General features: G+C 33.2%; 1 protein-coding gene and 1 long non-coding RNA gene across 2 annotated transcripts; one reads left to right on the forward strand and one right to left on the reverse strand.

Moving 5' to 3' along the window:
• Positions 1–2,342: 2,342 nt before the first annotated feature.
• LOC124456473 lies at positions 2,343–5,878 on the reverse strand. Its single transcript, XR_006952293.1, has 4 exons — positions 5,530–5,878; positions 4,201–4,255; positions 3,291–3,536; positions 2,343–2,643 (listed from the first exon to the last, which is right to left on the reverse strand). It is a non-coding gene; the product is annotated as an uncharacterized LOC124456473 (long non-coding RNA).
• LOC124456464 (DNA ligase 1-like) lies at positions 2,659–25,422 on the forward strand. The gene is made up of 19 exons (XM_047006917.1): positions 2,659–2,748; positions 3,048–3,113; positions 7,039–7,106; positions 7,229–7,270; positions 8,343–8,408; positions 9,411–9,788; positions 9,957–10,025; positions 10,899–10,979; positions 11,265–11,297; positions 11,740–11,799; positions 13,982–14,014; positions 14,453–14,512; positions 16,002–16,064; positions 18,548–18,580; positions 19,020–19,079; positions 20,570–20,632; positions 23,410–23,472; positions 23,786–23,845; positions 24,274–25,422. Exons 4-19 carry the CDS (start codon positions 7,232–7,234, stop codon positions 25,150–25,152), a joined length of 2,040 nt encoding a protein of 679 aa, XP_046862873.1. The 5' UTR covers positions 2,659–2,748; positions 3,048–3,113; positions 7,039–7,106; positions 7,229–7,231; the 3' UTR covers positions 25,153–25,422.
• Positions 25,423–25,978: the final 556 nt, after the last annotated feature.

Below are 25,978 nucleotides of genomic sequence, written 5' to 3' on the forward strand. Positions count from 1 at the left end.
ATGAGGACAAACATCACCATTTCTCCATATCTTCACAAATTCAAGTTGCTTGTTTGCGTACAAAAGACGTGGCAAGCATGAAGAAGTACATTGTGACAATGGCAGGAAAGATCTGTTTTGCGTGACTCAACTCCATTTACGGATGAATGTACAATCATGTGAACAGATGTTCTTATAAATTGAGGCTTGACCTCTATTTGGACATCATTTCATACCCTTGCACACAGCTTGATCAAGAGTTTAAGAAACAGAGAAGAAAAGTCGCAAAAGAAAACTGAAAGGTATGAATTATTGCATTGTTTAGTGTAGGATACCGAACTCAATGCATTGTATTATGATTCAGGCAGACTGTGTCCTCCAAGGTTTTTACTATGGTCCAAAAAGTGAATTTAAAATGAGCTCGTCTACAAATTAGTCCAGACTTATTCCAAATGGGCGCAGTAGCAGTTAAAACGTCAACAGAATAGTAGACTCCAACACATTTTTAGCCAAGCTCAGGATATAAAAACATCCCCAACCTTTAAGAATGCAAAGAGCTTGTATTTCGTGTGCATACGCATGTACGAGGCTTGGAGTTGTTTTTCAAACAAAGAGTTTCTTTGTTTTTCGCTTTTACGGTCGATTTCTGCTTATGCACGAAGGTTTATAACCTCATAAGTGAACAAAAGATCTTGTGCATTGCCTCCAAACGTGCTTTATTGATTTTATTTCACCACGAAAGATTATTCTAAAACGCAACATTGCAATCATAGCAATCTTTCTTTTGATTTGACGACAAATTTCTTTTGATTCACTTCAATTGTCACTGCTGTTCGTTAGTTTGCATGTTTTGAATTAACGTTACATCATAAGGAGGCGCTTTAGCATAAACTGAGCATAACACCCAAAGAAACATAATAAACAGCTAAAACCTGCAATCAGAAAGACTCTAAAGCTGAAAAATTAGGATACATTAAAATACAGGATGCATGCGCTTGAACAAATTAGGATACGCACTTGAAGAAATAAACAGAATAAACAAGTATTAAGTATGTAACACTTTCAATTTTTGATGTATGTCATTCAGATTTTAGAAAATGACGAACATCGTGAATATAATTATACTGCTGTCAATGCTGGCCTGTGCTATGAGTCAGGTGAATGGTAAGTGCGCGCCAATGCTCTACACAAGAATATAAAACTATTTTATCAGGAATATTAATTGAAAACAGTTATGATTCTTTTGTAGGTTGGGAATGTGTCCATGGAAAGTGTTACTATTTCAGTAATCACACAACCACCTGGCTTAATGCAAGAAAGTATTGTCTGGATAAAGGTGCTGACCTAGCAGTTCCTTGTTAAAGGCAAACAATGACTATCTTTATTCAGGAATGAGGAAAAAAAGGCATGAATAAGGCTTTAATCAGATTGTTCAAGACGGTGCCAGGCCCCGGCTCAAAATTCAACACTACCAATGATCGCCTACCAGTTTTCATCTACTGGGGGGACTTGCAACAAAGTAATTGGGGTGGCAATGAAAACTGTGTCGAGATGATTGCATCTTATAAATATTATACAGGAGGAATAAAGATATTCATGTTCCGTTGATCGCCATTTTATTTGTCAGGTAGCGGGCAGTTGCAAAGCCGGTAAATAAGTGTGAGCATTTTTATGAACAATTTAATCTTTCCGATTCACGACATTTATGCAAAACTGCACAAAAAACTCAATTATTTTTAGCAAGTCAGTAAAATGTGTTGAAATAAAAATTGATTTCTTCAATTGCAATTATAAGTGTGTAAACATTCATAAAACTTGTTTTACTTGAAATATATGCACTTAATGTATCTTAGTTTAAACCTGGATGAAACCAGAATTACTGTGAACGTCTGCCTATAATCCCTGTGTTTATATAAACTCGTAAAAATTTTTTGTGGAGTTATACATGGGAGGCTTCTGATCGAGGCTAATGCATGAACAATATCATACTGCAGTACTTTGTACACGTTACACAATTTAATAATTAGATTTATATTTGTGTGGGATGATACGCAGGTGGTCACTTAAGTGGAATGTGCTGAGTGTCAACTGTGAACATCGCGGTGCGCTTATTCAAGTAAGGGCTTATGCACGAGGCTTATAACAAAAATATTTTTACGCACAACTTAATGAGATATATAATGACTTAGGTTATCTTATAGTCAAGACCATTTATTCCAGATCTTAACAAGTAGCGAAAGTTGGATTTGCCGGATTTCTTTAAAAAACGTTATAGGTTTGGAAGACTTTACTATTGCCTAAGAGTTATTGGAAGAGATTGATATGTAAGAACGAACACCATATGGTCAATACAAATCAAGAAACATTCAATAGTTCAAAATGAAAAATAGATAGAGAAAAGACTGAAAGTCGTAGGAAAAATATTGCTTTTATAAGATAATTTCGTGTTACATGTTTGTAGATGTAGATCGTCCAGGTTAGTACAATTCTGAGGAGTGTTGTTGCTGATGATGACTGACATTTTGACAACCTTAGCAGTAGCCATCTTCAGAGCGAAGGATGTCCGTACTTTACGCGTTCATCAGTCGCGACTTCCGGTTAATGAGTGATCCAACTTCCAATTTCCGGTCTCGTGATGCGTTACAAAACTGACATGCACATTTTCTAAAGTTAAACAACAACATCAGAAAACGACGTTTTTTACTATCGAAAGATTGTAATTAATAGAAATACCAATAGCTATATCTGTACAAAGTTATATTATTTCAAGTGAGTATTTGTACATTTTCACAATGTCAATTAGCAAATTATAGACTAGACTTTTTTCGATGCTATTTTCTGTTCTTGACCATCGAAGTGGTCGTTTGAACTTTACGGCAATCATTCATTGGCGAAGGTAATAAATAGTTGTGTTAATTGAAGGTTAATGCAACAGTCAATTGAAACACCACAAATGTTAAATTGACTCTCCAGTCTATGAGGGTGAGCTTATTATGTCAACATTTCCGAGATCTATAGCATGATTTTAAATAGCCAATAAATTAGCCGGTGCTATTTTTTCTTGTTAGTATAGAGGCAGAATCCCGAGAAAGAAATTTTCAAAATTGCCATCTCCAGCTGCCAACAAAACAGTTGTAAGTAAACAGAATTCATTGCTCAACATTTTTTATTTCAACTTGCTTTATCATTTTCGCATGTGGGCAAAATCAAATATTAACAACAATAAAGCAACAAATCAATGCCCTACTTATGTTTATATTAGAAGTGAGGCAAGTTTGATGTTCTTAGCTCTGGTTACAAAAGTTACTTACTCTTTTTACGCATTTGGGCTGTTTGGGTTCAGCTTAGCTTTATCAATGGGATGCATCATGCAATTTGCCACTTCCCAGATCTTGTTCTTTATGACACCTCCTTCTTTATGACAGCTCCTTCTTTATGATACCTCCTTCATCCTCTTTTATCCTACACCATCCTTCATTGTAATTTGCACTTCGTGTGACATTTTGTCATTGATTACAATGAAGGAGGGTTCAAACTAGCATTTGCATTTCCATGTTCTACAAAACATTTAAATGAAACTGATCATCGATAGCAGATTAAGCATAATTTCAATTTTCCTCTCTGTAAGAAACATAGACTAAGTAATAGTTTTATAATTTGAAACTCAAAGAAAATAAAATTTTAACTAATTTAGTTTTTTGTGTATTACTTGTAAATATACTTAAATATAATTTTTGATTCATCTTATAACTCTTAACTTTTACCTTCGTGTTAATAATAATTTATACATAATTGAGCAAACGGCAGCAATGATATATCTTAATACACCACTCAGTCAATCAATCAATAAATAAATCAATATTTATATTGACCACAGGGTTTATGTGGTAACTGGGAATTTTACTATTTGGTATTGGATTTAGTATGTAGTCTATCTTCATACTCATAGAGACATGTATTGGGAAATGTTCATCAAATAAATGTAAAAATGTATAATAAAAATCTTTGTAGAATATATTCAACAATGTTTGAACCAAAAAGGACAAACTATTACAACTACAATTATGATGCATCTAAACTTCAACTATAAATTGATTAAAGGCAAAGGTTGCGGACTCTTAAATACGATTTCCTGCTAACAATCAACCTTTTTTTCTTCATAGTTTTTTTGAAAATTGATTTGACGGACTGCTTTGTCCAGAATGATCATTAACTATTTACCTTGTTGAATTTATTATATTCAACCAATGGTACAGCCATCCTGCATGTTTTGGTTCTGAAATGTAAAATTCAGTTTATTAATGATCATTATAGTTTCTTTGGTAATGAGTAAATGCAGAAAAATTCACAAAGCATGGCAATATTTTGGGGATGGCTATGCTATTATATTTAAGCAACATGGACAGCCCTTTAAAGGTTTCTCAGGCAATTTAGTTTTGCATACTATCCGGGTCAATCCCCCAAACCCACAAAAGGTATTAAACCAATCACAATGTACATGAAAAAATAATATGACTAAATAAAGGAAAATATAAATTATATATAAATGTATGCAATGATGTTAGGCTCACTGTGCACCTAAATATCAACAATATGTGTTGCCCTTCCCCAAACCTTCAAAGTATGCTTCACCCCAGAAAATGAAAATTCAAAGATTCTGAATACCCCATTGTTTAATAGTCAATGACTAATGAGCCAGCTAGTTGTTTAATTAGCAATGAGAACAACATCAAGGTATTTAAAAAGCAATAACTGTATACTATATATATGAATGTACCTATAATGAAAATAGTTAAAGGCTTATAAAAAGTTGACCACCTAATTCATTCACATGGGAATTATCAAGCTTCTTAACTATTTTCTGCATCTATATAATATTGAGCAAATAGAGAGGTATTTGTATGTTATATACATCTATACTTTTCTCTACCTTAATAATTCTATCTATTTGAGTAACTTAAATTGGTCATTTTACATTTGTTAATTGCCATAGAAGAATAAATTTTTATTAACACAATTTTCATAAGTTGAATCTTTATAAAACAACCTAGAGCTACAGATTGCATCATAATACATAAAAACAGTGCGCAAGCTTTTACACATGATATTACCAACTGTTAATTATTGATGCATAAAATTTAAAATATTTTCAACACAAGGCACAAAGAAAGAATGAAATGCTTTATTTAAAAGTGAATTCCTGGAAAATATATTAATAAATATTCTCGGCCAGTATGACAATTGCTCTACAGTTTAGACCAACTATAAACGAAATTTTCTTGTCATGAAGTAAAGCAGTGTTATCTCTTACACATAAACAAACAACAGCATCCATTTACTCAAGCTATAAGACAACGAGGCAGAATAAAATTTGATTGTTGTTGTACTCCATCCACATTTAATGAATGTCTTCCTTGTCATTAAAAATATGCCTAGTGAATCATGCTGATAAATACATGGAATAAAGTGTGCCAATGTTAAATATCAAAGTACACAGAAACTTTGCTCCAAAAAATAAAAATTGACATCAATCATGTATCATATTATTACCTTAAGTCCAGTGCATTTATTTGTCGACGAATAGAGATAGAAAAATTCCGCCAAGTGAAATGTTTTTGCTATATTAACTGCTTCACAGCGGGTAGTCAACAGATTTCGGTTTCAACTCTTCAAAATTGCTTCGACGTTTATGTTGACGGTGAATTGAATACCCTCGGTTATGCTCCTATTTATGTCGAGCACAGATGTCTTAAATAGTATGCCAACTCCAAATAAGTGACTGAATGTTTGATAAATCAATAAAAGTGTATTCATTTCGCATTGTGCTGCAATGGGATTCACATGATTCACATTGTGCCTTCATTATTCTCGTCGTAAATAAACTAGATATATATTGGGCTTCGCCCCCGAAGACAAAGCGAACTGACGTGGACCAATCATATGGCCAGAATTATAGCTAACTTGTCTCTTTCTTCATGTCTTCATAAGCATAAAAGTGATGTAAAAAAATATTGAAAAAAGTTGTATCCAGTGTTCCAGGTTTTCGTTTTAAAAATGAACTGTGACTTCAAATAAATTTTTTTATTTTCGAACTTTTTATTTCGACTTTGGCTCTGTTCTTCTCTGGAATCACTCTTGGAAAAAGACATCTTTACCGATCGTTACCATTAGTAACCACCTCAAGCGCCTATGTCCCAGCTTCGACCACGGCATCACCAATGATTTCTTGTGTACTCCTACTCATATGGATTTCTCATTTCTTTAATTGCTGACACGATCGAAAAAACTTTATTCTCAAAACAAAGGATAAACAACTGGAAATTGTTCACAATGACCTCTTGCACCGTTCTTGCTTCTTATGGGGGGCGTGTGGCGATCATCAGTATTCTTAATACTGCCAGATTTTGGTCAGTCGCACATCTCTCGTGTCCCCTTTAAAATATGTATTCATTTGCGCATGTGCGTAGTCTAAAACAACGCAGAGGAAGCTCTTTTGTTCTTGTGAACTACGAGCGAGCCATTGGTGACTTCCAAGTGAATTTCCAGGTTATTTAAAGACAGTTAACAGATGTCACGTTTTTATATAAAGTATGATGGCTCTGATGAAAAATAAGCATCTCTTTCTGTTGTCACTGCCACAACAGCACTGATCCAGCTACAACTATTAAGTCAGTCACCAACAAGCTCTAACGCTGCCTTTTTTTATATGTAATTCCCTAATGGCCAGAACAAACTTAGGGCTGTTTACATGATCCCGTCTAAGAAGGATTCAGTGAGGCTTTAAGTGATTTTGGTAAATAGAAACGATTCAATACTTATCATCGGATAAATCTTCACGAGCAATTTTACAATATTTGTTTTTATAACTAGGCAAAACATTTAAAATCACAACAACTAATTTGTTCACTGTGATGTACTGCATGCAATGAAATGCATTCTCTACGTGCTCCATATCATAGATCTTTATACTTTATTCGGATGTTTGAACTTGAACTAAGGATATTTAGAAGTTTTTTTGCGACAAAATTTTTTGATTTTCTTTATTTTTTCTCTTTTCAGCTGCAGAGCTTGAAATTTAGTCAATAGTTTTGAAGATCTACGAAGTGTTGAAAGCAAAATCTAAAGTGGTAAAATCTTAATTTGTTCACATGTTGTCAAACATTTCACTTGAAAGGCTGCTTCTCAATGAAATGAGCACCATGTGGGCATTGTCCTAAACGATTAATGTGGAATTCATTTTCTATGTCAGATCATGGACGAGGCGCAAGATACGGACTTGGACAGTTTTGAGGTATACATAAAAAGTTGAGAATAAACAAAAGCTTGATGAATTGTTGGGGAAGATAAAATAAATCAGCAGTAGCAATGTCCGACTATTTTTGAGCAAGAAGATGTACCAGGACAACAAACATCATACATTTTTAAGAAAAGCATATAGTTTAGTTATAGGTTATGCAACTCCAAATCAATTTTCCGTTTTTCTTACAATTTTAGGCTGTTAAAGTGTTTTAGTACTCTTCTTGACAGTAATATAGAGCAAAATTGTATTTTACTCCGCCATGGCATATTATGTTTAAAAACAATGTATTATTACCCGTATGAGCTTGATCTTTTTCTTTTTTACGCATAAATGCGTACGTTTTATACCATTTCAAAGGTTATGCTTCTTTTGTAATCAAGAAAGTGGCCCATATTCGTCACTGTTAAATTGCAGTCAGTGTATTTTTAAAGAGATTACTTTCCCTCCCCAATAAATATCATTCAAATACACATACATATTTTATCATTGCTTAGTTATTTGTTTTTTGTATCGAAAGACCGCGTACAGACTCAATATTCCTAGAACATGCAATAAAGTATGCTCATACATTATTATGTTATAGAACCCATGTGCATTATGTAAATTATAGTTAGTAAATATAAACACAAATAAGTTTCACTGAATGACCTGTCAGTCGTGGGTTATATTTTCACAAAACAAGACACCTATCAGGCATTCGCTCGGGCAACTTGAGAACAGTATTTGGTTATATTTGTGTATTATAATGATTTCAAAAGTGGCAACATATTGTTAACATGCAAGTAAATCATGTTTCATAATAATACGTGCCTTAAATGACACTCGCGCGTGAAACGATTCAAGAAGAAATTAAATTAGTTCAACAAATTCGGATCAGTCATGCCCGATTTATGTATTCTGGCGACAATATAGGATAATCCAAATTTCAAACTCGTGCTTTCATTCGGTAGCCCAAAGAAAAATATGTCCGGTATAACGATACTAACCTGTAAATTCTCCAGTGTGTTCTTACAATTCTAACATTGAGGACCAACTGAAGAAAAGCTATTGTTTTCATTTACAGCCACAAACAGGAAAAGTGAGTAAAGGAGAACAGATTCAAGAGACTGACGGAAGCGGAACCCTTTCAGTATGTTGGCTATACGTATAAACTCTACTGAAAATTTTACCATTACAGTTGATCGCCAATGGTGTTCCAAAATAGAAAATTGGGAATATATTATCATAATCGAACATCGTTTACAAAACGAAATTTTGGTCAATTGCTGGACGTCAATGGGCTATTGATATATTCATTTGTGATTGTCAAAATTAGTTCAATGTTAAGACTCACACTCACTAAGGGCTTGTTCATATGAGCCGAGCTGGCTCGCTTTGCCAGGCCAGTTTATTATTTGATTCATATCAAGCGGGCTGGCCCTGCAAGTACAGAAATAATTAATTACGAACGCAGCATAAAAAGTCCAAATCCCGATATTTCATGTCACTTTTAAAAGCTGGAAGAAACTCAGTAATGTTATGCATTCTATGGTTCACCGGAAGTTGTCCTTTTGCTTGCCCTGTATTACGCATCGAACTGAATTTAATAAGCATGCGCACATGAGCCCGTTTATTTTGAAATACCGCCTCGCTTAAGCGATATCCCGGCATTACGAGCAAGCCTGTCTCTCAAATGAATCAAATTTGAAATTATATGTAAACACTAAAAGATGCGAGATCTCGCAACTGTTGGGCTAGCCCGTTAAAGTGGGCTAGCGCGGCTCATATAAACAGGCCCTAAGTGGGGCTTCAAAATCATCTCACTATTGTTCGAGGAGGGCATTTTCACTTGCTTGATTTGAAATCTTTTAGAGAAAATCCTGCCATACATGGATAAACTATTTGTTTTTATAGTGCCCCGAGTAACACTTAACAAATATTTAATACTCCTAACATTTTATTTTTTTAAATCATTGAAGTCGCGTCCGGACAGTTGTTCCATGTAGAAACATTACTTAAAATGGCAACTCCCAAATTCAACCCTGAGTGGACAAAAACAATGTCACTGCGAATACAATAGACTTGTGTCTCAGTACTATTTATTGAAAAAAATAATCAACCAGTGAAAATATTAATAGTTGTCCTTTTTTAGGAAAATATAAACCAATTGGATACAAGTAAGATATCCAGTGACAATGAGACATTACATCAAAACGAAACTACGGAAGTTCTGCGCAAAAATAGTTCCTCCATTGCTTCTCGCAAAGAACTAAAACATGAAATAAGGAGCTTGACTTTGCAAAAGAGCAAAAAAGAAGATGAAATACGGACATTGAAGTTGCAAAGCAGCAAAAAAGACGATGAAATACGGAGATGGAAGTTGCAAAGCAGCAAAAACGACGACGAAATACGGACATTGAAGTTACAAAACAGTGAAAAAGACGATCAAATAAGGAGCTTGAAAGAAGAATTAAGGAAATTTCGGGAAAAAGATCGAAACGTGCCCGACAAATGTGTTCAAGTCAAAGAGGTGATTTTTCTCGGTCCCATATCCCATAGTTCACACAATTCCTGTTCATTGCCAAATTTCATCCTTGTGTAGTTATTTTTCATTTTCGACGACCAACTTTATTAATTTCCTTTCACATGAAAGGTGGGTAGGAAATTGTTTCATTCAATATTTGTTTATTGTATATAGCGGCCAGAGGGGCAAGAAACATTAAAACAGCAAGCACTAAAAGAAATTGGAGAACTACAAGATCCAACAGTATGTCAATTCATTTTTGCATATAATTGTGTATGGTGTTCTAATTTCTCATGATATTTATCAAAATCCCCAAGAAAGTAGACATCAGTACACGATAGCAGAGAAAAGTTAGTCTATTGTATAGGACAATGTGCAGCATGCTGTTGATGAGATTGTTGATTGGTGAAATCTATAAAAATTGCATGACCTACAATCCCCAATGTAATTTAATTCAAATCCTAAGTCTTAAAAGATCTCAAATTCCTTAAAGTCCCAGTCTCCTTTCGCAAAAGTAAATCACTACACTCAATACACACATTGTCACTTCTTTCATTGAAATTTTGGTCCTATGTACAAGCCACAGCCTTCTACCAGTTGGGATGTACAGCTAACTGGTTAGGCAGCGTAGTTTATCTTTATATCGTGTGGCACAATCGTTTATAAGTCGAAAAAAATTCACAAAAAGCACTTCCTTAAATTTTAATTCTCCTGTTCATAATAAAAAAATCCCGAAAATTACTAATCAAAATAAATTCCCGAAAAAGAATCCAAACAGTTTCACTTAAAAAATCCGAGATCAACACTCTTAATGACAGCAGTTTACAATATATAAAGAATTATTTTAATTTGTAAATGTAAATTGGGTTCAGAAATTTAAAAGAAATACATATTCAATTGCAAAGGCATATAGTGTAAATATGGCATGAAGGTTTTACTTCATCAATCTCAGGACAAATGATTTATTGTAATGTTTCTCATTCTTGTTGCATAATGCATAATTTTAGAAAAAAATTTTATAGTTAATATATTCTACATGAATCATTGATTACTTGATCACCAGTCTATGGGTTGAATGGTGAAGAATCTTACGTAGATGATTCTGCTGTTTCAAAGTTTAAGAATGCTAAATCTTCAACTAATGAAGGGGTCAACGGTTTGGACTCAAGTTCAAACGCAAACCAGATAAAGGCTTTGGTAAAAACTTTATGATGAACTTATTTATGAATTGACTGCATGAATTGTGATTGCAAACATTGCGTTAATATTTTCAACGAAAATCATTGCTCTCCTATGGTCCATGAAAAAACAAAACAAATGATAAAGTATTTGGTTAATTAAATTTTTTAAGTGCATTTACTACATATACGTAATGGCATTAACATTACAAGATATTCATCATCAATGGCTGTTATCATTTGTACAAATATTGTAACAGTACATTGTATATTAAATTATTACTTAATTATTTGTTCATTGTAGCAAGAAAATGGGCGTGAGAACTCCAACGAAAAGGTATGTTTATAAGTTTATTTATTGCTATGATGGAATAAAATTTATTTTTAAATTGGCCATTCCTTGTATGCGAGGTTTTCCAGACAGTGCTCATGACGTTAGATGAAGTCAGATGGGTAATAGTCAAACAGAGTTAATGAAAAGGTCGATATTCAATAAGTAAAGTATTATTTGACGATTGAAAGAAAATTAAGATGTATTTACAGCTTTTGAATCGCAAATTTTTAATCCACGACAAGTTGAGTATAGTATTTCAGCATGCCGATTTATCAGCACTACTTTCATTTGGAAAAAAAATTAAATTGTACTCCATTTCAAAGGCTCATATTCTTCGTTCTTTCAATATCAGTTAGATATAGTTTTCATACCCAATGTTCGTATAAAAATCATTATTGTATACAAATGCTTATTCTGTCATTGTTTTGTATTTTGTTTATTGTAGCCACAAATAGAGATCGCAGGAGAAAGATATGCCAGTGAACACGATGGACCAAGCGACAAAGTATGTTAAAATATTACTGTAAATGGTTTGAGCCCGGGAGTATCGCTACAGGTTTATGTATGTGGATCTTCCATGTTAGTAGAGTCCTGAGAAGGACTGTTGTTTTAACTATTGTTTTGCCAGTTAACAAACAACACAACAGTCCTTCTCAGGAGATCGTTTACCTTCTCAAGACTCTACTAACCTGGACAATGTACATCCACAAACATGTATTTGAAAATCGTTTTAAAGATCGCAAATAACATGGTGAATAGCAAAAGTAAAAAGTTAATAGTTCTAAAAGAACTGTTATGAAACTAAACAACACGATGCATTTCGGCAGACTACATACTGATCAGGTGTTAACGTCTGCTAAATGAAAATTTAAAATCTACCGATATTTATAATATGCAAGAATCTTATATGCAGTGCGGTGTTTGAAATTAAGTGCGAAGATCATATCTTCATTTAATTTGATATTTATAATGTCAAAAAAGAGTGTACGTCATCTCTAAAAGAGAAGATTACGTTCAAAACAGGGATAAATTGAAAACATAATCTATAATGCAATGGTCAATTCAGTTTTTAATAAGATGGAAATGATATGCACAATAATTATATCTAAAACGTCAATATAACTAAATAAAATACCATGTTTCTGTAAATTTATAGCTGCTCTATGAATTACTTTAATTCATGAAAGAACTTATGTGCAACTACTATCTTCTTAGCTTCAGCTGACCTTTCCAATAGTGCAGCCTTTAAAAAAAGAAATACATTCCCTGCTGATGCAATATTATTGATTTGATATGCATTATCAAATATATAATAACAACCCACTAAAATTTGGCTCCAACAAGATATTTTCTCTCCTGAAGGGAAATGTATCAATCCATCAATATATTTGATGAAATATTCGTGACTCCTTTAATATCACAAAGCGCTTTGTGAAAGGGTTTGTTTTCCAAACGTGACGTGTCGTGACCCTTGTACATCCAATAACTGTTTATATGCGTGATAGGTTCCTGTTTACAGCTATTGTTTATTTCCTATTCATGAATTCTTTATTTATTATGGAAAATTTTGGACTTTTGAGCTACTATAAAGTTTAAACATATTCTTCTCAAGAAAAAGACTCGTATTCAACACACGTGTTCGTTTACCCATGAACATATTTTAACTTGACCCTAAACTTTTTTATTATCAGTCAGCACTTTGTGAAAGGGTTTGCTTTCCCAGAAATACCTTAGCGCCGTGACTCTTGTACATCCAATTGCTGTTGATATCTGTGGATAATAAAGTAAATGGTATATTTTATCATGGATTGGTTATGTATGTTAATTTTAGACTCAAATCATGCAGGAGATCACAAATGTACATAGCAAAAGAAATTGACTACTTAAATGACAGCGAGCATGTATTTTAAGAATAGGGTATGATGTGAAGAGCCGTTTTTCTAATGTTCTAAATTCTCAGCATTTGTGTATTCTAATACTTCCTTTTTAAATAGAGCTGTTATTTAATCTCTCTTAATGTAAAGAATTATTTTAAGTTGTAAATGTAAATTGAGTTTAGAAATTCAAAGAAATAGAAACTCATTCGCCAAGGCATTGAATGACTATTTATGGTGGAACTTATAAAGTTTTCTTCTTCAGTCTCACGACAAATGATGTATTGTAATGTTTTTCATTCTTTCTTAGAATGAATAATTTTATAAAAAAATGTCAGCAGTTCAATTTTTGAGTTAATAGATTCTACAAGAATCATTGATTACTTGTAGGTCTATGGGTTGAATGGAGAAAAGTGTTACGTAGATTATTCTGCTGTTTCAAAGTATAAGAATGCTAAATCTTTACAAAAAAAAAGGAGTCAACGGTTTGGACTCAAGTTCAAACGCAAACCAGATAAAGGCTTTGGTAAATCTTGATGATGGACTTATCTATGAATTTACTGCACGAATTGTGATTGCAAACATTGCGTTTATATTTTCTACGAAAATCATTGCTCACTTATGGTCCATGAATAAACAAAACTAATGATAAAGTATCTGGTTATTTAAATTTTTTAAGTGCATTTATTACATATACGTACTGGCATAAACATTATTACAAGATATTCATCATCAATGGCTGTTATCATTTGTAGAAATATTGTAACAGTACATTGCATATATAATCATTACTTAATTATTTGTTCATTGTAGCAAGAAAATGGGGGTGAGAACTCCAACGAAAAGGTATGTTTATGAGTTTATTTATTGCTGTGATGGAATAAAAAGTATTTTTAAACTGGCATTCCTTGTATGCGAGGTTTTCCAAACAGTGCTCATGACGTTAGATGAAGTCAGATCGGTAATAGTCAAACAGAGTTAATGAAAATGTCGATATTCAATAAGTAAAGTAGGTTTTGATGATTGGAAGAAAAAAATGTATTTACAGCTTTTGAATCTCGAATTTTTAATCCACGACCAGTTGTGTTTAATATTTCAGCATGTCGATTTATCAGCAATACTTTCAACTGGGGGGAAAATTAAATTTTACGCAATTTCAAAGGCTCATATTCGTTGTTCTTTCAATATCAGTCAGATATAGTTTTCATACCCAATATTCGTATAAAAATCATTATTGTATACAAATGCTTATTTTGTCATTGTTTTGTTTTTTGTTTATTGTAGCCCCAAAAGGAGACCGTAGGAGAAAGCTATGCCAGTGAACACGATGGACCAAGCGACAAAGTATGTTAAAATATTACTGTAAATGTTTTGAGCCCGGGAGTATCGCTAAATGTTTATGGATGTGGATCTTCCATGTTAGTAGAGTCTTTAGAAGAACTGTTGTTTTGACTATTGTTTTGTTAGTCAACAAACAACACAACAGTCCTTCTCAGGAGATCGTTTACCTTCTCAGGGCTCCACTAACCTGGACGATGTACATTCACAAACATGTATTTGAAAATCGTTTTAAAGATCGCAAATAACATGGTGAATAGCAAAAGTAAAAAGTTAATAGTTCTAAAAGAACTGTTATGAAACTAAACAACACGATGCATTTCGGCAGACTACATACTGATCAGGTGTTAACGTCTGCTAAATGAAAATTTAAAATCTACCGATATTTATAATATGAAAGAATCTTATATGCAGTGCGGTGTATGAAATTAAGTGCGAAGATCATATCTTCATTTAATTTGATATTTATAATGTCAAAAAAGAGTGTACGTCATCTCTAAAAGAGGACATTGTGCTCAAAACAGGGATAAATTGAAAACATATTCCATAATGCAATGGTCAACTCTTTATTAGTATTCATCGGAAAGCAACTCTTACGGTTTGTACACACGCTTTGACTCTTTTTCTTCACCCAGAGAAAAGGTTTCTTTAGTAAAGTGTTTGATAAAGCAAACGCTAAGACTATCATCAGAGGAGTTCATTGAAAGTGATCTCAACTCATTGAAAAAGATATTTCTTTCAAATGGATATCCGGAAAAAATGATAGATAAACTTTTCTCACCAAAAAAAATGAGCGGGATAGGCCTCATGGACCAGCTAAATAAGCCTTAGACGATTAAAGGACGTCTCAGAGGTGCATTAAAGAGTATGATTATTTCGGCAGGAAAAGCTTCACAGCTTAAAATTTATATCTATGAGCACGATTGCACATATTATTTTTTCAGAAAAGGGTAGGCAAATCACTGTTTGATCCAACTACCATGGAAACCCTCCCTCGTTCACACATGTACATGTTTTAGCTTGACCTGAAACTTCCTTATTATCAGTCAGCTTTTTGTGAAAGGGTTTGTTTTCCACAAAAAACCTTAGTGTCGTGACTCTTGTCACGACAGAATCTTCTGCTAAGGAACCTGTGAACGGGTGGACTCAAGTTCAAATGCAAGGAAGTTCAATTTGAACAGCAATATACCTCAGTGTTCTGCTAACAAGATAAAGGCTTTGGTAAAAATTTATGATGAACTTATCAATAAATTGACTGCATAAATTGTGATTGCACACATTGCGTTCATAAATTGATTGCTTACTTATGGTCCTTGGGTAAAATGGTGACAATTGATGAAATATTTGGTTGTTGTAACTTCTTAAGTGTGTGAACTAGATGTACGCACTGGCATTGACATCATTATAAGAAATTAATGGTTATCATTATATTTATATAGATATTTTAACAATACAATGTATACATTATCATTACTCGATTATTTTTCCATTGTAGCAGGAAAACATGGGTAGTAACTCGATGTACGAGCGTGCAAACGAACCAAGTGCAAGCGAAAAGGTATGTTTATCATTTTATTCATTATTATGACGGAACAAAAGTTTTTTAACTGAGCATTGCCCTGTGAATCACGTTTTCCGGACAATGCAAATATGGTTAGATAAAGTCAGGTGGGTAACAATCAATCAAACATGTTAATGAAAAGTTCAATGTTCAATTAGTAAAGTAGGATTAGATGATTAAAAGAAACTTGGAGTAGCTACATTAGCAGTGGCATGCAAGAATGAATATTTTTGTGCTGTGTAAAATTTACCGGTAATCGTTTAGAGTGTGAAATCCAGGACCTTTTTGTAAACATAGGAGTGCAGTACTCAATTAAAAAAAATAATGTATTACGCGCCTTTCTCACATTAGATTGCAGACATACGTATTCTTTGGCAATGAATGCCTATTAGATTGACTGTTGAAAACCATCCTCATATGTATTTACACCATTTTTATCTCGAATTTTTAATCCGCAAGTAATTGAGTATAATATTTCTGCATGCAAATTATTTTATGAGCACCATTTCAAAGGCTCGTATTCGTCGCTCCTTCACTGTTAATGTCAAGGAGTCATTTTAACTCCAAAGGTGGAGTACAATAAAAAGGTACAGAATGATTCCCTTTTTGGAGATAAATTTGACTCCAAAACTTTAATTGTATTTTTGGAGTAAGCGTGACTCCAAAATTGGAGTTAAAATAACTTTTTCTCGAGTTAAACGTAACTCCAACAGTGGAGTTAAAATAACTCTTCTCTTCTTTCGGAGTGGTTTTGTTATATAGAAATTATGACACTTTGTAGTTAGAATAAGATAACAAAACACACGAAGTACAAATTTTTAATTTCATATATAATAACGACAAGAAATACAGTTTTTAATAAGATGGAAAAGATATATGCACAATAATTATATTCAAAACGTCAATATAACTATATAAAATACCATCTTTCTGTAAATTTATAGCTGCTCTATTCTACGAATTACTTTAATTCTTGAAAGAACTTATTTGCAACTACTCGTTTCTTAGCTTCAGATGACCTTTCCATTTGTGCAGTCTTTAAAAAAAGAAATACATTCCCTGCTGATGCAATATCATTGATTTGATATGCATTATCAAATATATTATAACAACCCACTAAAATTTGGTTCCAACAAGATATTTTCTCTCCTGAAGGGAAATGTATCAATCCACCAATCTATTTGATGAAATATTCGCGACTCCTTTAATATCATAAAGCGCTTTGTTATAGGGTTTGTTTTCCAAACGTGATGTGTCGTGACCCTTGTACATCCAATAACTGTTTGTATGTGTGATAAGTTCCTGTTTACAGCTATTGTTTATTTTCTATTCATGAATTTTTTCTTTATTATGGAAAATTTTGGACGTTTGAACTACTTTAAAGTTTAAACATGTTCTACTCAAGAAAAAGACTCGTATTCAACACACGTGTTTGTTTACCCATAAACATATTTTAGCTTGACCTGAAACCTCTTTATTATCAGTCAGCACTTTGTGAAAGGGTTTGTTTTCCACGAAAAACCTTAGTGTCGTAACTCTTGTACATCCAATTGCTGTTGATATCTGTGGATAATAAAGTAAATGGTATATTTTATCATGGATTGGTGATGTATGTTAATTTTAGCCTCAAAGCATGCAGGAGATCACAAATGTACATAGCAAAAGAAATTGACTACTTAAATGACAGCGAGCATGTATGTTATGAATAGGGTATTATGTGAAGAGCCGTTTTTCTAATGTGCTAAATTCTCAGCATTTGTGTATTCTAATACTTCCTTTTTAAATAGAGCTGTTATTTAATCTCTCTTAATGTAAAGAATTATTTTAAGTTGTAAATGTAAATTGAGTTTAGAAATTCAAAGAAATAGAAACTCATTCGCCAAGGCATTGAATGACTATTTATGGTGGAACTTATAAAGTTTTCTTCTTCAGTCTCAGGACAAATGATGTATTGTAATGTTTTTCATTCTTTCTTAGAATGAATAATTTTATAAAAAAATGCCAGCAGTTCAATTTTTGAGTTAATAGATTCTACAAGAATCATTGATTACTTGTAGGTCTATGGGTTGAATGGAGAAAAGTGTTACGTAGATTATTCTGCTGTTTCAAAGTATAAGAATGCTAAATCTTTACAAAAAAAAAGGAGTCTACGGTTCGGACTCAAGTTCAAACGCAAACCAGATAAAGGCATTGGTAAATCTTTATGATGGACTTATCTATGAATTTACTGCACGAATTGTGATTGCAAACATTGCGTTTATATTTTCTACGAAAATCATTGTTCACTTATGGTCCATGAATAAACAAAACTAATGATAAAGTATCTGGTTATTTAAATTTTTTAAGTGCATTTACTACATATACGTACTGGCATAAACATTATTACAAGATATTCATAATCAATGGCTGTTATCATTTGTAGAAATATTGTAACAGTACATTGCATATATAATCATTACTTAATTATTTGTTCATTGTAGCAAGAAAATGGGGGTGAGAACTCCAACGAAAAGGTATGTTTATGAGTTTATTTATTGCTGTGATGGAATAAAAAGTATTTTTAAATTGACCATTCCTTGTATGCGAGGTTTTCCAAAAAGTGCTCATGACGTTGGATGAAGTCAGATGGGTAATAGTCAAACAGAGTTAATGAAAATGTCGATATTCAATAAGTAAAGTAGGTTTTGACGATTGGAAGAAAAAAATGTATTTACAGCTTTTGAATCTCGAATTTTTAATCCACGACCAGTTGTGTATAATATTTCAGCATGTCGATTTATCAGCAATACTTTCAATTGGGGGGGAAATTAAATTTTATGCAATTTCAAAGGCTCGTATTCGTTGTTCTTTCAATATCAGTCAGATATAGTTTTCATACCCAATATTCGTATAAATATCATTATTGTATACAAATGCTTATTTTGTCATTGTTTTGTTTTTTGTTTATTGTAGCCCCAAAAGGAGACCGTAGGAGAAAGCTATGCCAGTGAACACGATGGACCAAGCGACAAAGTATGTTTAAATATTACTGTAAATGTTTTGAGCCCGGGAGTATCGCTACATGTTTATGGATGTGGATCTTCCATGTTAGTAGAGTCTTTAGAAGAACTGTTGTTTTGACTATTGTTTTGTTCGTCAACAAACAACACAACAGTCCTTCTCAGGAGATCGTTTACCTTCTCAGGGCTCCACTAACCTGGACGATGTACATTCACAAACATGTATTTGAAAATCGTTTTAAAGATCGCAAATAACATGGTGAATAGCAAAAGTAAAAAGTTAATAGTTCTAAAAGAACTGTTATGAAACTAAACGACACGATGCATTTCGGCCGACTACATACTGATCAGGTGTTAACGTCTGCTAAATGAAAATTTAAAATCTACCGATATTTATAATATGAAAGAATCTTATATGCAGTCCGGTGTATGAAATTAAGTGCGAAGATCATATCTTCATTTAATTTGATATTTATAATGTCAAAAAAGAGTGTACGTCATCTCTAAAAGAGGAGATTGCGCTCAAAACAGGGATAAATTGCAAACATATTCCACAATGCAATGGTCAATTCTTTATTAGTATTCATCGGAAAGCAACTCTTAGGGTTTTTAAAAAGGTTTGACTCTTTTTCTTCACCCAGAGAAAAGGTTTCTTTAGTAAAGTGATTGATAAAGCAAACGCTTAGACTATCATCAGAGGAGTTCATTGAAAGTGATCTCAACTCATTGAAAAAGATATTTCTTTCAAATGGATATCCGGAAAAAATGATAGATAAACTTTTCTCACCAAAAAAAATGAGCGGGATAGGCCTCATGGACCAGCTAAATAAGCTTTAGACGATTAAAGGACGTCTCAGAGGTGCATTAAAGAGTATGATTATTTCGGCAGGAAAAGCTTCACAGCTTAAAATTTATATCTATGTGCACGATTGCACATATTATTTTTTAAGAAAAGGGTAAGCAAATCACTGTTTGATCCAACTACCATGGAAACCCTCCCTCGTTCACACACACATGTACATGTTTTAGCTTGACCTGAAACGTCCTTATTATCAGTCAGCTTTTTGTGAAAGGGTTTGTTTTCCACAAAAAACCTTAGTGTCGTGACTCTTGTCACGACAGAATCTTCTGCTAAGGAACCTGTGAACGGGTGGTCTCAAGTTCAAATGCAAGGAAGTTCAATTTGAACAGCAATATACCTCAGTGTTCTGCTAACAAGATAAAGGCTTTGGTAAAAATTTATGATGAACTTATCAATGAATTGACTGCATGAATTGTGATTGCACACATTGCGTTCATAAATTGATTGCTTACTTATGGTCCTTGGGTAAAATGGTGACAATTGATGAAATATTTGGTTGTTGTAACTTCTTCAGTGTGTGAACTTGATGTACGCACTGGCATTTACATCATTATAAGACATTAATGGTTATCATTATATATATAGATATTTTAACAATACAATGGTTACATTATCATTGCTCGATTATTTGTTCATTGTAGCAGGAAAATATGGGTAGTAACTCGATGTACGAGCGTGCAAACGAACCAAGTGCAAGCGAAAAGGTAGGTTTACCATTTTTTTCATTATTATGGCGGAACAAAAGTTTTTTTTAATTGAGCATTGCCCGGTGAATGACCTTTTCCGGATAATGCAAATATGGTTAGATGAAGTCAGGTGGGTAACAATCAAACATGTTAATGAAAAGGTCAATGTTCAATTAGAAAAGTAGGATTAGATGATTAAAGGAAATTTGGAGTTGCTACATTAGCAGTGGCATGCAAGAATGATTATTTTTGTGCTGTGTAAAATTTACCGGTAATCGTTTAGAGTGTGAAAACCAAGACCTTTTCGCAAACATGAGAGTGCAGTTCTCATTTAAAAAAAAGAATATATTACGCGCCTTTCTTACATTAGATTGCAGACCTACTTATTCTTTGCCAATGAATGCCTATTAGATTGACTGTTGAAAACCATCCTCATATGTATTTACACCATTTCTATCTCGAATTTTTAATCCACAAGTAATTGAGTATAATATTTCTGCATGCAAATTATTTTATCAGCACCATTTCAAAGACTCATATTCGTCGCTCCTTCACTGTGAATTTCAAGGAGTCGTTTTAACTCCAAAGGTGGAGTACAATAAAATGGTACAGAATGACTCCTTTTTTGGAGGTAAATTTGACTCCAAAATCTTAACTCCATTTTTGGAGTAAGCGTAACTCCAAAAGTGGAGTTAAAATAGCTTTTTCTGGAATTAAACGTAACTCCGAAAGTGGAGTTGAAATAACTCTTCTTTCTTTTGGAGTTGTTGTGTTATGCAGAAGCTATGACACAGAAGTTATACGCCGATAGCTAAGGCAAATATAAATTAAGTGTAGACTATTAAAGAAAATCTTAGAGGTGCATTCAAAGAGTATAATTAATTTGGCATGAAAGGGTTGAAAAGAGTAAAACGTTATATGTATTAGCACGATTGTAAACATATTGTTTGCGAAAAGTGTAGGCCAATGACAGTTTGAAACAACTACTACCAAAATCCGTCCTCGTTTACCTACGTAAATGCTTTAGGTTGACGTAAAACCTCTCCTTGTGAGTAATCTCAAATTTTTAATTCATTTATCCTATATCTCAACGTGTCGAATATTTTATCAATGTGACTTTTGTTTTGGAAAAAATGGAAATTTTACACAATTTTGAAGTTTGTACATTTTTTGATCAAATATTGGTGACTCCTTTAATATTAGTAAGCGCTATGTGAAAGGGTTTGTTTTCCAAACGTGATGTGTCGTGACCCTTGTACGTCCAATAAATGTTTATATGTGTGCATCATAAGTAAATGTGTATATATTAATTCAAGAGATCACAAATGTACATAGCAAAAGAAGTTGACTGCTTGAACGTCAGTGAGCTTGCATTTTATGAAAAGGGTACTTTTCCAATGTGCTAAATCCTCAGTCTTAGTGTATTTTATTCTAATACTTCTCGTTTGAAGAAAGCTATTGGCTGCATATACGTGTAAATTATCTTAAGTGCTTGCATTTGATTTAAGTTTCCCCCTCATTGAACTTTATTTACTACACTAGTTTATTAACATTATCCCCTAATACAATTTTTTTGTGGATCGAAAAACTTAAGGTGATAAGTTTTTCTGATATTTTCAGATTTTTTTTTTCTTATACTGCAATAAACATTTTAATTCGTTGTACTAAAATTTAAAAGAGCACTTCAACACAACGCTACTTAGTTGAAAGTTATGATGCAGTAGCAGCAGTGTTTTAGAATATTAATTGGATTGAGCAACATTAGGTGATAAGCTCCTGTTTACAGCTATTTTTTATTTTCTATTCATGAATTCTTTATTTGTTATGGAAATTTTGGACTTTAGAGCTACTTTAAAGTTTAAACATGCTCTACTCAAGAAAAAGACTCGTATTCAACACACATATCGAATGACAGCTTAATTGGGTTTACTTAAAAAGGTTGCAACTAGTTTCGCCTCGCACCCATTGATGTTCACATGCATATATGTAAATAAATATAATGTATATATTATCATTGCTTGATTATTTTTGGCATTAAAACGTGCTCATAGTGGGTGAGTTTATACTTGTTCTTTATTTCAGAGCACAACCAAAAAGTTTTCATCGGTGATCAAAAACTTTTTTCCGAAAAAGGGGAAACGACAACACGTAAATTATTTTGGCGTAAAAGTTTGTGACGAAGTCTTTCATATTTTAAGTGTTTTCTACAACATGCATTACTCAACCGCGTGTATTTTTTTAACCATCAATTTGCTCCTCATTAGTAGATCAAACAAAGAAGTAATCATAATTGCCAATCAAATAAAACATTTCACAAGCGGGAAAGTTTGATTATTGTAAACAATAGTTTCGAGTAGATTCTCTTTGTCCACCGAGTCTATAGCTCAGCATGAGGAAGACATTTTCTAAATAGAAATACTGCCGGAAGTACCTTGTTTGAGCTTCGTGTTAGAAAACTATGTTGTTGTGAAAAATATCTGGATTTTGCGAAAAGTGCGGCAAAAGTGTTGTTCACCGGTCGGTTTTTTCAGTGACGGCGGAGCATTTTATTAAGGGGGGGCTTAGTCTTTAATTTTACAATAACATCTAATTAAAAAACACTTCTAAGCAATAATTTAAGCTCAATCTAAATATCTTTTTTTGTTTTCCTATTGGAAAAAGGATGCGGGGGGCTCCAGCTCCCTAGTTCCCACCTATCACCTAGTTTCGTCTCACATGTATTAATAATTATATGTAAAGGTATTGTAATAATGAAATGTATATATTATTCTTACTGCATTATTTGTTGATTGTAGCTGGTAGACGCGCATAAAAATTCGACAGAAGGGCCTGCGCACGAAACAGTTTCCGAAGATAAAGTATTGTATTTTTATATTATTATGATATAACAAAAGTAATTTACAATTATGGTTTGTAAATTATTATTTATGTAAATTATGTCAGCACTATTTCACTGTATTGTGAAAGGATGACAATGTAGGGGACTTTGAAAAAGTAAGCTTGTCAGGTTGGGTAGGTGTGAATACGTCTTTGTTGGAAAAATTGTCGTTTAATTAAACTGTGTAATGACCTCTATGCTTGGAATTATGAAAATTTTATTTTGCTCAACATTTCGTAGCATTAAAAAAACGTCCTTATTTTGGGTGACTTTTTACGTGGTATTTATTTCAGAGCACAAGGCGTTTGTTGTCCTCAATAAACTTTTCTTGGACCAATTGGAAAAAACAACAGGTAAATTTTTTGGTGTAAAACTTTATGACGATTTTTTTCGTAATTTAACTGAGGTCTATCATATTCATTACTTAATTGCATGTGTTTTTTCTACCCATCAGTGCGACAGTACTGAAGACAATCCTTAAACGTATTGTATGAAAATGTATTATTTACAAAACCTGCCAGAGATGCTAATAAAATAGTTTTCAATTAGCCAGAAATATTTCAGAAGGGGACAGGTTTAAGGAGAGAACTGACTCCGCCTCCCTCTGCTCTTACTCACCGATAAAATTCGTTGGAGAAAGAATGTTTAAAGTTAATAACCAGTAAATCATTGTATAATTTAGCATACTGCATGCAGTTTTAACTAAACTTACCTGACCATTATTTCTTTATTGAAATTCATCTAATTCCGTGTTACTATTATATATCAAATATATTATTAGGTCATCAACATCGACCTTTTTAAAGTCCTTTTTTGCAACTTTGCCCCATGCGGCTTCCTTGCTTTTCTTTTGATGTTGTTCTTGGAAGAAACAAATTTGTGGCCTGCAATGGTGCCACGGAAATTGGAAAAGATTTTGTATGACAAAATTGTTAACGATAACGTAGAAGTAATAAAGAAATCAATAAAGGATGTTCTTATTCCTGCAGAAGAAGACTCACTTAAAAAATTTATAGAGACGATAAAGGTGTCTGTACGCAATGGTTTGTTTATGATGCAAAACGAACTGAAAAAGTTGGACATGGTGCGATGTCCGCTTTGGCTACGTACTCTAGAAAAAAAAGGGTACTTACGCAAGGAAGACATCAAAGATCGTACAGAGAAGAGTGCGAAAGAGCAGTTCAAAACATTGAAACGTGCTTGCGGTATTCTCTGTTATACGACAAATGAAGAGAGTCATGCTATCAGCATAGTATCTAAAGGTGAAGAGGTTCACCTTTTCGACCTACAGCGACGTACCCTGGAGCCCATCAGTATTAAGGGCAATATTCTAGAGTTGGAACCCATCAGTATTAAGGGCAATATTCTAGAGTTATATATATACGTATTAAAAACAAAGGAAGAGGAGAAGGAAGAGAAAAGGAAAGAGGAAAGGGAAGAGGAAAGGAAAGAAGAAAGGGAAGAGGAAAGGGAAGAGGAAAGGGAAGAGGAAAGGGAAGAGGAAATGGAAGAGGAAAGGAAAGAGGAAAGGGAAGAGGATGGAAAATATGTCATTACTATCGCTTGGAAAGATATCTCTTCGAAAAAATGTGAAAAGATGTATGAAGACATTCACCGCGAAAATGTCAATAGATGCGTTTGTACAAACTTAAACGTATAGGCGAACGATGGCAAACAATACCGTTTTGTGTGTTCGTATGATAACTACAAAATAACTCAGCCACTTCGATCAGTTGGCTTAGCATGCGATCGAAAATCATCAATTATATCTTATTCGTGTAAACATAAACACAACGAAACCTGTACTTTTATTTATTCTCTTTGAAAACTTGCATTTAGTCTCGCTGAAAACTTGTATTTAGTCTAGTTGAAATTTTGTATTTAGTATAGTTGAAAGCTCATATTTAGTAAAGTTGAAATTTTGTATTTAGTCTAGTTGAAAACTTGTATTTAGTCTAGTTGAAAACTTGCATTTAGTTTAATTGAAAACTTCACAGTAAAAAGAAAAGGGCTATTTTAGCCCCCAAAAGCGGCAAAAATATTGACCCCAGAACGGCCCCATAATTTAGAGCCAATTTTGACCCTATTAAGAGGTGCCAAATTTGGCCCCGTTTATTTTGCTAATTTTACCCAAAAACGTAGCTGAAACAGCCTTAGGTAAGATGACCAATTTAGCCCCATAGCGAGCTATTTTGCCCCTTTAGTGTGAAATTTAGCTCTACGTAGAATAGCCAATTTAGCCCCATTATCTCATCAAATCGGCAATGGCTAAAAAGCAGCCCCGTGCCCTGGAAAGAATTGAAATTACTGAAAGCTTATAATAAACAAGACTCGTATAATATACATAAGCACATAAGTGCTTGACATCTTCATTAAAATACTTTACATGACATACTTTCATCTCACTAAAATTAAACTTCACAAAAAAAGAATTGAAATAAAACATAATCTATATAGCCATGTGCATTCATCAGTTGATAACACTC

The sequence above is a fragment of the Xenia sp. Carnegie-2017 genome, unplaced genomic scaffold (assembly GCF_021976095.1).
Source record: "Xenia sp. Carnegie-2017 unplaced genomic scaffold, XeniaSp_v1 HiC_scaffold_13, whole genome shotgun sequence".
In the NCBI taxonomy this organism is placed as follows: Eukaryota; Metazoa; Cnidaria; class Anthozoa; order Malacalcyonacea; family Xeniidae; genus Xenia; species Xenia sp. Carnegie-2017.